The sequence below is a fragment of the Neomonachus schauinslandi genome, chromosome 5, assembly GCF_002201575.2.
Source record: "Neomonachus schauinslandi chromosome 5, ASM220157v2, whole genome shotgun sequence".
Classification (NCBI taxonomy): domain Eukaryota; kingdom Metazoa; phylum Chordata; class Mammalia; order Carnivora; family Phocidae; genus Neomonachus; species Neomonachus schauinslandi.
Genome location: NC_058407.1, coordinates 166,336,594 through 166,350,858, shown reverse-complemented (window position 1 = coordinate 166,350,858; position 14,265 = coordinate 166,336,594). Strand labels below are relative to the sequence as shown.

The following is a 14,265-nucleotide window of genomic DNA, read 5'->3' as shown; positions in this document are numbered from 1 at the left end:
GGCCCAGACTTCCAGGCTGAGCAGAGTGATGCCAGGGTCCCAAATGGCCGCAGGCCCCCAGCCACTCCTCCTCCAGTCCATGGTCTGCATGGAGGCCTGTCCGTGAGCCTGGGGGGTCCCCGGGACTGCATTGCCCTCATGCCGGTCTCTCTTCTCTCCCCAGGATGTTTGATGAGCGAATTTTCACAGGTATGTGTGGGGACCAGCTAGTCCATCCTGAAGCTGCCGAGTAAGTGCTGCTATCACACGGGCCCCCGGGCCGGGGAGGGAGCCTGGGTACGGCGTCCACCTCCAGGGTAGACACAGCCCCCAGCTCCCAGGTGCAGACAGCCCCTCGGGAATAGTAAAGCTAACGTGCGCTGAACACCAGCGGGTGTCAGGTGCTCTTCTAAGCTGTTAGCATATTCAGTTTTACTTTAATTTCACATTGAACATTCCCATGAAGTGGGTTGTGCTCTTTTCCCTGAAGCCCAGCTGGTCAGCAATGAGGTCTGGCCGCAAACCTAGGGCACAGGGGCGCCAACCAGCAGGCAGCACGCCTCCCAGGAGGGAGAGTCGGGCTCTGCCTGGTGCAGCAAAGGGAGAACAGATCTTGGGGTGCAACAGAGCTGGGTCCTGGTTCCGGCCCTCCTTCCCACCAGCTTTGTGACCTTGGCCAGGATCCTATGGGCCTCAGTTTCCACATCTGTGAAATGGGGGCGGGTAATAAGAAGGACCTTCCTCTGAGTTCTTGAGATAATTATATGAGAGAATGGTTTTGTAGTCCGGCCTTGGGGGCCACTTGGCCTCTTTCCCAAGGGCGCCCTCAGCGTTAATAGTGAACGTGAGGCCAGGACAGTTATTTCTGGCTGCTCCTTCCTCCTGCAATCCTCCCAGATCCCTGGCGTCCTCTGGCACCGGGGCCTACGTTCCTTCTCTACCCAAGACCCATTCTGGCTCGGCAGAGCCCAGACCATATGCAAGGGGTGCCGCCAAGAACCTCGCACAGGTTACTGCCCAGGTGCCCCACAGTCAGGCAGGAGGCTAGAGGGCCTTGGCCCTGACCTGCCCCCACCTCTCCGCCCAGGGAACAAGTTTACCAAAGACCCCACGAAGCTGGAGCCAGCCAGCCCGCCAGAGGATACTTCTACAGAGATCTCCCGTGCGTCTGTCCTCGACCTGCCCGGGACTGCTCGGTAAGGCCCCACGCCAGCTCCTGGCCCACCCCCTCCCCGACTCTGGTCTGGCGGTGTTACCTGCGGGTGGGGGCGGGGAGCAAGGCCTGGGGCTGGCCAGAGGATGCCGTGCCCAGTGGCTCCTGACACCCACACACACACACACACCCCCTTGTGTCCTCACCCCGCTGTGGGCCAGGGAGAATCCAAAGGGACAGAGGAGAACAGAGACTCTGCCGATTTTTTTCCACCTGGAGAGCTCTTGTGCCCGCTCAGGATCCAGCCAGAGGTTGCCTGGTCTCTCGGAAGCCTTCCCTGGCACCCAGACTAGGTCAGGCATTTGTCCTGCGTGTCTACAAGGCCCTGCCCTCAGCTCATGGCCTGGTCACCACCGTCCACCAGTGCCCCCCACCTAGGCTCTGGGCCCCTGGCGGCCAGGGATGGCTTGTTCATTCCAGAACCACCATGACCAGCCCAGGCCTGCCCCACAGTGCTCTGTGAATTCACTGAATCATCCATCCAGGGGCCCTGCCCACTTTTGCTTCCCAGACCTCTATACCCTCTCCAGGCTGGTAGTCCCTCAGCTCTCAATCCCCCCAGCAAGCCCTGATGGAACCTCACTGTACTAAGTTGTGGGGCTCCCATACTGGCCGAGCCAGGCCTCGGGAGCTCCCAACTGGTGGGGAAGGTGGACGCCCAGACCGTTCACCTCAGGGTAGGGAGCAGCATCTTGGCTAGGGTGGCAGGTGATTGCTGTCCTGGGGGACCCTGCACCGGGCCTCTCCCGTAGGGAGGACTGCCCTGTGGGGATGGGAGTGAATGTGGTCGGGGGTGTGGAGTTGGCAGGCACCGTGGGCTTCTGCCGGAGGGGAGAGCTAGGGCTGATGCCGTGTCGTTTCTTGGCCTCCTTCCTTCCCACAGGTCAGACAAGAATGGTGTCTCTGAAGACTGTGGGCCAGGTGAGGAGGAGCAGGACCCCGCTGTGTGTGTCCTGGGGTGAGAGGGTGTCCACCAGCACCCCCCTGTCTCCCCTCCCAGCAGCCTTGGGGAGGAGGGAGGCAAGCTCAGCCCATGAGCCTGGAATACTAATGAGCTACCCTGCCCTTCCCTGCCCCCCACCCCCCCGGCGTCAGAGCATGCTGGGAGCTCACTGGGAGGCTGGAGGGGCTGGTGGGATGTGGGTGGCATTATGGGGAGTCGGGAGACCTGGCTTCCGGCATCACCACTGTTTCCCAGTGTGTCCGTGGCAAGTGACTTCCCTCTGTGGGCCTCCGTAACCAGGCCTATAAATTGGAGATACCAGGACAGGACTCAGGGCCTGCATGGTGACCCTCCACTCTTGGGCTGGGCAGGAGCTTGAGGCCGGCATGACTGTTCCCAGGGCATGACTAACTAGGCACAGACGTAAGAATGTTCTAGAATGGTTTGCTTTGTCCAGCAAAGCTCAGGCCCACACCTAACTAGATCCCTCATTCCCTCCTCGCAGGAACTTCTGGGGAGCTGAGTGGGCTGAGGCCCATTAAAATTGAGCCAGAGGATCTAGATATTATTCAGGTCACCGTCCCAGGTAAGGGACAGGTGTCTGAAGGGCTGCCCTGCTGCCCAACATGAACCTCCAGGAATCAAGCAGCTCACGCTCCTGGACTGGCCAGAAGCACCGTGTCCCCTCCTGGGCTATCCCCTCTGTCTCCTGAGGGCCAAGAAGGGGTCTCCAGGCCATTGTTTCTCTAGTTTTGGTTCCATATACCCCTCCAATGGGGCATATGGCATGCACTTTCTGCAGCTGGGTCTCCCCTCTACGCTGGCAAGCCCGTCTCTCGGCTCCGGTCTTCCTAAAGATGCCCCCCCCACCCAGGCCTTCCCGCTCAGGCCTGGCTCCCCTGGGATTTATAAGGCAGGAGGGAGGAGAAGAAAAGGTATGGGGATAGGAGGGTCTGAGTATGACTCCAGACTTAGAAGCCCCTAAGCCTCTGTCTCCACATCTGTGAAAAAGAGGGTGTATGTGGTCTCTGGAGGCTCAATGTGGGGTTCCCCCGCCTCAGGCCCCCGCCTGGCCTCTAGCACAATTGGTCACTAAAGCTGTCCTCCCAGAGTTCCAGGGCATGGCTTCCTTTAAGGGTCCTGCTCTGCAGGCATGTGGGGCTGGGGGTCCCGGAGGGACCGTGACAGTGTGGGACAAGCAGAAGATGCTTTTGTCCTTTTGTCTCCAGACCCTTCACCCACCTCTGAGGAGATGACAGACTCAATGCCTGGGCATCTGCCCTCAGAAGATTCTGGTTACGGGATGGAGATGCTGACTGGTAAGAAATGGGCTGGGAACCCACCTCCCTGGGGCGTAACGGGGAGAAGGATGGGCCAGGAAGCCCCCCAGAGGAAACCCAGTATGTGCCTGACTCCCTGTGCGGGGTAGGTTCCTCTCTGGAAACCTGAAGTCGGCCTTGGTTTATATTAAGTCTGGCTTCTACATCTTTCCCACGAGCCCCCGTGTGAATTAACTTGTTCATTTGTTCAACAACTATTTACTGTCCAAGGAGAAGCAAGGCGGCCTGGGTGTCTGGCGCAGAGTGAGGTGGGGAGGTAGGTGATGGTGTGGATTGTGCAGGGCACATATGTCAAAGGAAAGAGTGGACGCTTTGACTCTGAGGGGACAGAAACCTCCTCATGGGGGGTGGTTGGAGCTAACGAGGGACATTCTAACAGTGTTTACTCTGACCATGGGGTTGAGGATAAACTGCAGGGTAATGAGGACAAAGACAGAAACAGACTATTGTAAATCCTAGCCAAGAGGACTGGTCCAGCAGGTAGATAGCAGCAAGGGGGGGGGGGCCCCCTAGGGTTTTTGTTTTTTCCTTTATTTTGGAAATGTTCAAAAACATGCAAAATTGAAAACAGTAGTTTAATGAATCTCGTGCACCCACCTCCCATCTCCAACCATTATCAACAGATGTTCTGTATTTATTATAGATAATGAAAGCAAGAATTACTATAGGTAAAGTTTTTTATTTTATTTTATTTTTTTTTTTTATTTTTTTTTATTTTGAGAGAGAGAATGAGAGACAGAGAGCATGAGAGGGAGGAAGGTCAGAGGGAGAAGCAGACTCCTTGCCGAGCAGGGAGCCCAATGTGGGACTCGATCCCGGGACTCCAGGATCATGACCTGAGCCGAAGGCAGTCGCTTAACCAACTGAGCCACCCAGGCGCCCCCTATTTTTTTTTTAAGATTATTTATTTGAGGGGTGCCTGGGTGGCTCAGTCATGAAGCATCTGCCTTTGGCTCAGGTCATGATCTGAGGATCCTAGGATCGAGCCCCACGTTGGGAAGCCTGCTTCTCCCTCTCCCACTTCCCCCTGCTTGTGTTCCCTCTCTCTTTCTCTGTCAAATAAATAAATAAAATCTTTTAAAAAAAAGATTATTTGAGAGAGAGAGTGCGAACAAGAGTGCGGGCAGGAGCAGAGGGAGACGGAGGAAGAGGATCCCAAGCAGACTCCATGCTGAGCGAACAGCCCAGCGCGGGGCTCGATCCCAGGACCCTGAGATCCTGATCTAAACCAAAAATCAAGAGTTGGACACTCAACTGATTGAGCCACCCAGGTGCCCCTAGGTGAAGTTTTTTAGAAGTTGGTTATCACAAAGACAAATAGCATGTTAAGTATAGGACACAAGGTTCACAGGCTAGAAAATGATGTTAGTACTCAAATAATTAAACTTTGGAAAGCTTTGTAATACAAGATGCAGGGCCAGGCCACGAAACGCGAAGAAGGGGACTGGACTGTCTTTTGTGTGTTTCCCGTGTGTGCGATATCTGGTGTGGGCTTGATTGGGAGTGGAAGGCAGGGGTGCCGGAAGGATACCATGCAAAAGCGTATAGCAGGTGGCACTTAAATGACCCACGCAGGGGCACTCGGCTGGCTCACTTAGTGGAGCGTGCGACTCTTGATCTCGGGATCATGAGTTCGAGCCCCACGTGGGGCATAGAGATTACTTGAAAACAGTAAAAATAAATAAACAGGGCAAAGAGGTCTCAGAAAGAGAACATTCAGCGTGAAAAGCAACTGCAGAAAGATATGGATGACACAGCATTTTATGTAAGTTTGGAAACATTGTTTCAAAATTCCAAAAAAACAGTGTTGTTTAATGTTTTATTAAAAAATTAGGTGCAAAAATGACAAAATGCTAACATACTCATTCCGGCCGGTGGGTACACAGGTGTTTATTATAATATTCTTCTGCGTGCTTTGCTGCACTTGAGAAATTCCCCCCCACCCCCGACCAAAAATAGACACATGACTGGAAAAACAAGGTTTCCTGCAGGCCCAGGCGGGTGGTGCCGTGTTCATTGGCGACAGAATTAAAACAGAACATCTCTGCTCCTCGTCTGCATCTGTCTTCTCTGTCAGGGAGAATGGGTCTGGAAACAGGAGAGTGGGAAGAGGACCTGGGAGTCCCGCTCGGTGGGGCAATACGCAGGGTCTGCAGAGCTGCTGTGGGGGCCTGTCAGGCTCCGGCTTCTGAGGAGTCAGATCCCAGGCAGATAATCCCAAAGATCCCCGGTCCACAGCACTGGAGCGGGGTCATGGGGGACAGAAGATGACCGGCCATGGAAAACAGACTTCCAGACGGTTTGTCCAAACCACAGACAGGTCGAGCACGTGCCCGTCCCGGGCTCGGTTCTGGAGCCCATTTCCATACGGATGACTGAACCATGAGAAGGGACCCAGTGTGGGCTCATTGATGAGTCGGCTCATGGGACACCAGGATCTGGGGCCAACGGCGGGCCAGCTGGGGAAGCGGGGCGGCAAGGGGACCCCAGCCTCCTCCTGGGGGAGCTTTCCCACGGTGTCCTGGGGGGCTCGGTCCTTCCTCTCGTATTTATCAGTCAGGCAAAGGTAGTTCAGGCAGTAAGATTACGCAGTTGGCAGGTGCCTCGGGACAGGATGGGCAGTGTCCCCGGGAATGACGTTCCCCGTGGCCTTCAGAGACCAGAACGCTGGGCTGGAACCCACAGGAAAAACTGACAGCCCAAGGACACATGTCACACGGGTGGTGTTCCCCAGGGAACAGACCCCAAGCTGGTGTTTAATGGGCGGGGGGTTATTAGGGGCTGCCCTTGGGCTCAGCAGTTAAGTAAAAAAGGGGGTGGGAGCGTGGGGGGCCGGGAGGGAGGTGGAGGCATGATGCGGCCCCACTGACAGCCTCTGCCGGCCCCATGAGAAGCTCTGCGGCCAGAATGGCCCCTTGGCATTGTTCCAAGTTGGCCTGGGCTATCCTCAATCAGTCATGGGACGGGAGTTGCCCCTGGAAGGGGACCCAAGTGGTGCATCCCAGTGTCCGCCGCAGCTCGGATGGATGATTGCACGCAAAAAAAGAGACAGCAAGCAACACAAACACGCGCAGCCTCAAGGAAACGAAAAGGGGACATCTCCTCTGCACCCCTTAATCTGGCGGAACCTTTGTTGAGCATGTTGGGAAATGGGTGCCCCTCTGGTGCCGGTAAGGATGCAGCTTGCCAAGTTGCTTTCTCAGGAAATTGGTCAGCTTGACGAGCTGTCAAAACGAGCACCCCCTGGGGGTTCCTGGGGTCCGGTCCTAGGAAATGATCTGAAACACGGACAGTGTCTTCCGCACGGGGCTGTTCGTGGCCGTGTTACTGGTAAAGAAAGAACTGGAAAGAGCTGGCCCACCTGGCGGGGACCTGTTGGTGGCATCCTCCTGATGGACTGTTAGTAGCCACCAAAAATAAGCAGCGAGGGGGAGCACGGAAGGGACAAGGCTGCTCTGTTTGCAGCTGTTGAAAACATAATCGCTGGTTAAACAAACAAGGAAGAAACTGCTGGAACAGTAGCTATGCGAGGTTAAGTGGTGTTATCTTTTTCGTTCCCTCAGCCAGTTGGGATGGGCTTTTAATACCTTGGTCGTGAAGAAAGACTATTCTGGATGGGCTGGGCAGGACCAGACTTGACAACAGTCTCTGGAGAAACTGGGGGGTGGGGGGGGCATTCAGGTGACCCGCGGCTCGGGATGAGCTGACAGAGGAGCCTGGCCCCCAAGGTCGCAGGGTACCAGGCTGTGGTCACAGTGCTGTTAGAGAAGATCGTGGGTATCCATCTCCGTCTGGACCCCAGGTGGCTGGGCGGCCATGGGCCAATGGGCCTATTGGAATGGCTTCTCCTCTTTGGCGTGACAGAGGGTGGGAACCTGAGGTCCAGCCGGGCCAGTCCACCTGCCCAGGGGCACCCAGCCTTGGGCTGGAGCTCAGGTTTGCTGACTGCCTGTCCGAGGTGTCTTTCCAAGCACCCCACTCAAAACCAACGAACTTGGAAGATTCTGAGGCCCTCAGGACCACCGTGGTTTCGAACGGGGTGTGTGTGTGTCCGTGCGTCCCTGTGCGTGTGCTTTTTCTGCTGACACGTATCCATGATAAAATAAATGATGCAGAGTTCTGTGCCCTGGACAGAGTTCTGTGCCCCCTCCTCGGGTCCTTCGTATGTCCTTTTTCTGCACGTGTGCATATGCGTGTGGCTATGATTTTGTACAGGTTGTCCCTCCCTCCCTTACCTGGTGCCTTGGACATCTCTAGAGTGCTGGGATAGTTGGCGTGTCCTTGATCATATCTGGAGGGTGTCGCCAGTTAGTCTCAGTTGAAAGGGGGGCACAGTGAGCCAGTTGCAGGGGGCTCAATCAGGGTAAATAGCCCAGCCCCCAACACCTGGGTGGAGTATCTGGTGAGTTCCCCACGTTTGGAGTTGGGGACTCCAAAGCAGACGGGTCACAGGCCCCCAGGAGTGGCCCCAGCCCAACAGAAGCCCCTCCTTGGTGGGGCCGAGGATACCTGGATTCGTTGCACGGCGGGGGCGGGTCCTCTCCTGCCCGGGCTCCGGATGGATCTTGCCTCCTTGTTGCTACTCTCAGAACGATGGCACAGGGCCAGCTCATGGCAGGGACAGACTCCCTGGCCAGGTCTCCCCCCTCGTGTCTCTCCAGGCCACCTTGTAACCTTAATTAGTGCTCCAGGTGTGACACTTGGGTGGTTCCCTTCCCCTGGGACTGACCATTACCTGACCCCTTGTCACAGGTCCCTGCCCAGGAAAAGTCTCTGGTGGCCCTGCGGGTCCCACCAGACTCCTCTCTCCCTGACTGACCCCCCCCCTTCATCTGGAAATGGCAAAAATGCAGTGGATTAGCAGGACCTTCCAGAAGCTGGCTGTGGATGGGGCTCTGCTTGCTTGCCTGGGAGGAGATCGAGGCACACCAACATGGGGTGGGAGGTGGGACAGGGACAGTGTAGGAGTGTCACCAGATCCGTTACCGCTGCGGACAGCTGAGCCAGGGGACATGAGAGCCACGTAAACCACATGCCCCAGGCCCCAGGTCGGCAGCCGAGTAGGGAGGGAGCTGAGATAGTGATCTTCCAAATGGCCCTACGTCGTCGTTGGCTGAGAGATGTTTCCAGGCAGTTCTGCTTCTCCCAGCTTGCTGGGGCTGCCACTGCAGCCAGAGGAAAGCCTTCAAGCCAAGTCAGGAGGGCCTAGCATCCACTGCCCACAGTGAGCCCATTTCCCTGAGGAAGGTTGAGGCCTGAAGCCCAGGGCTGGCCCTCAACCTTTTCAAGTCGGCTGAGCATAGGGGCAACCCTCCAGAATCTTCCAGCGCCTTCCACGCTGAGCCCCAAGCCTCAGGCTTGTCTGGTGATCCCAGGTGCAGGCTCACCTTTCCCTCCATCCTGAGCGAATTTGGACTCTTGGCAGCTCTCCCGGGACCAGCCCCTTTCCTTCCAGCTCCCCATTCCCGCCTGGGGACAGGGGACCGTGCCCTGGTCTCCCTTGTCCCCACGTGCTCCCTCCAGGAGCCGGCGGGAGAGCAGACGGACGCTGGCCTGGAGTCTGGCAGACCTGGGCGCCACCAGTTCCGCTGCTCTCCAGCTTGGCTGCACGTCGTGGGCCAACACAGGCCCTTGGAGGCTTAGTCCTGCGTGTGAAAGCACCTGGCGCCACAGCGCCCACGAGCTTCCCAAATTACAGCTTCCTTCCACTTGTTACAAGTACTGACCAGCCCTTGATGCCTTCCTGGCTCCACCCCTGGTAATGAAGGGGTGCTGCTGAGGGAGGCCCTGCAGCATGGCTGTCCCCAACCCTGCACCCCAGTCCGGTGTCCGTGCACACCTACTTCCTCCTCCAGTCAGAACCTCAGTTTGCCACCGCCCCCCACGCTGCTCCTCCCTCCCTGCCTGTGTCCTTCTCCCCTACTGCTTTTCCTAGACTCTCATCTCCAGCCCAGGTGCTCCCCTCCTCTCCACGCCCCCCAAGGCCAGCAGGGTCCCCCACCCCCATACAGCTTCCGCACTCCCCTTCGCAGTTGACGCGCCACATCCTGGCTATCTGGGGACGAGGCTGGGTCTGTTGCTGTGAGCTTAGGCGAGGATCAGTGCCATCTCATCAGAGAGCCCTGTGGACCACCTGACCTGGGGTAGCTCCGCGCCCCCCCCACCTGCCCTCCCCTTACCCGACCACCTTTCTTCACGGCATCCCTGCTGACTGGCCTTCTGTGTTCGAGCTGGTGTCACAGCGGAGGACAGGGCTTTGTCTTGTCCCTGCATGTCGTAGTGCCTCGAGCAGAGCCTAGCACCCGGAAAGAGGGACCGACCAACGCGGGTCTGGTCTCCAGACGGTGCGGACCGAATGTGCTCTGACACCTGGCTCTGAACTTGGCCTTCTTGTGTGAGGACAGGGGTGGGGTGCCTGTACAGGATCGAGGTCCCTGATCCCATCCGGGGGGTCGCTATGCTCTGCTCCAGAGTCAGCCTGCTGCACCCCCCTTGTCTGGCCTGACGTTCCTGGGGAGATGGTGCTTGTGGCTTCCTGGCACCCTCTCTTCTCTTTCAGAGAAAGGCCCCAGCGAGGACCCACGGCCCGAGGAGAGGCCCGTAGAGGGTGAGGCGCTGTCCACCTCCCACCTTTCAGCCCATCACCCCATCTCTCCTACCCTCCCCTGCCTTTCCTCTCTCTGTTGGTTCTCTCCACCCCATCTCTCCCCAACACCCCGTTTGGAGGTGGGAGTCCCGGGAGGAGGCTTATAGACCTGTCTTCTAGAACTAGGAGGTACCTGATCAGAGGCACCAGCAGCTCTTTCTGGTAAGGGAAATGCAGAGCATTCTCTATCTTTGTTTTTATACATACCCTGCTTCTGTCACAAAGGTTTTAAGTCTGGAGTCTGAGCAAGTAGTATTGAGGCCAGGAAGCACAAAATTGGCTTTGTGTCCAGCAGACCTGCTCATTCTCAGGAACACCCCTCATTCTCTTCCTGCTGAGTGAGAGTTGTGCAGGACGAGAGATCAAAGTGGGGATGGGTCTGTTTCCTCTTGGGAGTATCTGCCCCTGGAATGGAATGTGAGTGGGTGTGTGAGGAGAGAAGGGTCTTTGCCCTAAACCCAGCCTGACCTGGGGTGGGGGTAGAAAAGTCCACTGCCACCTGGTGGCAGCGTACTCAGTTTGCCGGCCTAACACTCACCCACTAGCTAAGTCACTTCCTGAGCTGGTCTAGAATGACACACGCTTCGAAAGATCTGTGGTCGTTCTTAGGCTGCAAAGTCTTCCAAATCGTCATTCAGGCCCAGCGATACCTTAGACCTGATTTTAGAAGCAGACATTTTGAGTTCAGGAATTGCGGACCCGTCTGGGGGTGCCATTTCTGAGGAAATAGGTTAGCTGCTACCACCACCACCCCAGCCTCCCCCCATTTCAAGGTCCCAATGCAGATGGGCCAAGAATGATGCCGGCAGAGCTGGGACATGAGCTGAGAAGCGGGGTGCTGCTGCCCCTGGGGAGGCCCAACAGGCTGCCTTTTGCCTTCCAGACAGCCACGGTGACGTGATCCGGCCCCTGCGGAAGCAGGTCGAGCTTCTCTTCAACACGCGATACGGTGAGCCAGGAGCCAGCCGGGGCCCTGGGCAGCTCGCCCTCCCTCTAGCTGCCCTGCTTGCAGAGGGATGTGGGGCCCCTGCTGCTCCCTGCTCTGACATGAGGCAGGGAGGGGATGGAAGGGCCAGGGCCCACTGGGAAGGGGATGGGGAAACCCAGGGAACCCCCCACCCCAGCAATGTGGCCCCCGTTGCCTTCTCCATTACCTGCCCGCTCCCGGTCGGCCTTGGCCTCAGGTTGGAGAGCCCGCTCTGTCCACTGCCAGAACCGCTCCTCCGTCCTCATGGACACCCTCATTCGGGGTCCTCGGGAGGACACACACATAGCAAGACCTTTCCTACTCAAGAGTCCAGGAAAGAGGATGGGGCGGGGGCCAGGAGGCAGGGGAGGCTGTTCTTTTATGAGGCCCCAGTGGTTTGCCAGGCACTGGCCAGGGGCTTCACGCAAGTTCTCCCATCTCACAAAACCCTGTGTCCTTGTACCCATTTGACAGATGAGGAGACACGAGGCTTGGGGAAATGATATGGCTTGTCCGAGTGTGAGGTGTAGTGCCCGGCCTGGGCCTCCGACCTGTCCCATTCCCAAGGCATGGGGTTGGGCCACCCAGAGTTTGGGGTTATGGATGGATAACGGGGGGCTCTCTGGAAGTCCTTTCTGGCAGCCCAGGGATAAGCGGGCTTGGGCGAAGCCAAAACCAGGTCTCACCAGCCATCAGTGGTTTCTTGTGCACTGCCTGGGTACGAGGGTTTGGGGGTCCCACTGACTCGGGTTCGCATCCCCCAGCTCTGGGGCTCCGCTACCTGAGTCCCGTCCCCCTCTGAGCTCCCGGTCTCTTACCTGCAGACTGGGGTCACGGTACCCACCTCTCAGGAGGGTTGGGGGGTCAACTAAGCACTGACTCTCAAGAGAGCCCTGGCACGTGCACCCCCCCCCCCCGGCCCTGCACAGACACAGGAGGCTAGAGCCGGGGCTCATGGCCCCATAGCCCTGGATGGCCCTACAGCAGCCGTATTTCTGCAGCCAAGGCCATTGGCATCTCGGAGCCCGTCAAGGTGCCCTACTCCAAGTTCCTGATGTACCCAGAGGAGCTGTTTGTGGTGGGGCTGCCTGAAGGCATCTCCCTCCGCAGGCCCAACTGCTTCGGGATCGCCAAGCTCCGGAAGATCCTGGAGGCCAGCAACAGCATCCAGTTTGTCATCAAGAGGTAAGGCTTGGCCGCGTCCACAGGGGGCCCCTCCAGGCTGACCCGGCGCCTGGGAGCGGTGCCAGAGTGCCATCTTCGTCTTCAGATCGGGGCAGGCTTTTTTGTTGTTTGGACACAGTGGGGCGTTAGATAAAGTTTGGCCACAGTTGGGCAAGCGGGAGGTTGCTCAGACCCTGCCCGGGCCTGCGAGACCCGAAGCAACCCGCCTGTTTGTCACCATGTGCAGTGGGAATCTGCCCGCCGGTTTCCTTTCCTGGACCGTTCTGCACATTCTCTGGGCGTGTGTTGGTATCCTGGGCCGGGGGCATCAGAGCGCTGCTGAGGGCCCATTATCCCAGGGTTGGAAAATACGGTGGTGGCGGGTCCTTTCTGTTTCCCTGGGCATCTCGTTTTTGTCTTCGAGGGCCCAGTGGAGCTCCGCATATCCAGCCTGTGAGCCCAGCTCAGACATACAGTCCCTGTGGAAAAGATGGAGGCAGCTATTGATTTAAGGTGGGGGGGGGGGCGGGGCTGGGGTGACCTGTTTGTTGCTACTGTGTGATACTGTTATGTCAATTTAGGCTTGGTTTGCTTGAAAGGGACAAGAAAGAGGAGAGTCCTAAGGGTTTGCTCCCCCTAGGGGAGTAGATGGCCCCCAAACTGGAAAATTCATGACATCCTTCATGGCGGGTGATGGGGCGTGGGGCAGGGCGCTCTCCCCCGGGGGCCTGGTTTGCACCAGGAGGAACAAGGAAGGGGGTACTCCAAGAGACACAAATAATGCACATGTGGTTCCTTCCTTTGGCACATACATCTGAGTGCCAACTGCGGGCCAGCCTGTGAGAAGCAGCACATGCCGAGGTCTACCCTCAAGTTGGCCAGTCTCGTTGACTAAAACTACCATCTAATGTCAGGTAGAGATAAATGCTAGAACCTAGGGTCTGGGGGCAGAGAGGGGCAGGAGGAACCTATCTGAGGAAGCGAGGCATGCCGATATCTGGTGGCATTCAGGCAGAGGGAAGAGCAGGTGCAAAGGCCCTGGGGCAGGGGCATGCTTGTGTGTTTGAAGACCAGTGACACGCCGGTGTGGCTGCACACAGTGAGCGAGGGAAGGGTGGTAAAGCCTAGGAGGGAGCAGGGGCCGGATCATGCATGGTCCTGGCCTGGCTTAAAGAGTTCTGATTTTATTTTACAATGAATGAGAACTCACTGGAACATCCCGAGGAGACTATGACATAATCTGGTCTTTATTTTTTTTCCTCCAGCTGTGAGGTACAAGGGGACCTCGGGGCTGTGGGCAGGCACAGAAGCAGGGACCAGCAAGAAGGCTTTGCTCTGGCCCTGGGGACAGGGTGGTGGCAGGTGGAAAACGGGACTCACCCCCTGCTCAGGGGAGAGCGTGGGGTGGGGACAGGACGTCAGGAGCTGAATGTCCTGAATGTCCTGATTCAGGAGGGACGTGTCACAGGGGGGCCGCCTGCCACATCCATCCTCCAGACGGAGAACCAGAAGCACTTGGGCGGCTCAGCAGGGGGAGCCAAGTTTCACGGCACATCCTCACGAGCTGACCTTTCTCATTGTTCAGTGCAGACACAGCTTCTCAATCTCCTGTGCTCACGAGCATTTTCTCACGCTGCTTTATACTTAGAAAGGGAGGCGGGTTAGCCCGGTGGCTCTCTGTCAGACTTGAAGACCAGCTCCTGGGTCTGAGTCCGGACCTCCCGCTCCTCCCCATGACCTTGGGCAGCTTGCTCCAGGTTGTTAAACAGGAAGCACTGTACCACTTCCAGAGTGGCAGTGGAAGTCGAGGCTCAGCAAAGGGCTGGCGCACTCAGTACTCAATCGAGATGGGTTGTTTTTTTTTTTTTTCCTAATGTCAGGTTTATTGGAGTTTAATGACATTCAGCAAAATTCATCGTTTTTAGTTGTATACCCCTTTGAACTTTGGCAAGCTCATATGTCATATAACCACCACCACCATCAAGATACGGGACAGTCCTATCACCCCGAAAC

General features: G+C 57.2%; 1 protein-coding gene across 2 annotated transcripts in view; it reads left to right on the top strand.

Moving 5' to 3' along the window:
- The window catches only part of GTF2IRD1 (GTF2I repeat domain containing 1), a 68,642-nt gene that overhangs the window by 19,585 nt on the left and 34,792 nt on the right, over positions 1-14,265 (top strand). For both annotated transcript variants that reach the window (XM_044915132.1, XM_044915131.1), the window contains exons 9-16: positions 164-189; positions 1,067-1,175; positions 2,076-2,113; positions 2,641-2,721; positions 3,365-3,454; positions 10,035-10,082; positions 11,005-11,070; positions 12,090-12,273. In XM_044915132.1, coding sequence (XP_044771067.1) covers positions 164-189; positions 1,067-1,175; positions 2,076-2,113; positions 2,641-2,721; positions 3,365-3,454; positions 10,035-10,082; positions 11,005-11,070; positions 12,090-12,273 — 642 coding nt within the window. The remainder of the gene's footprint in view (positions 1-163; positions 190-1,066; positions 1,176-2,075; positions 2,114-2,640; positions 2,722-3,364; positions 3,455-10,034; positions 10,083-11,004; positions 11,071-12,089; positions 12,274-14,265) is intronic.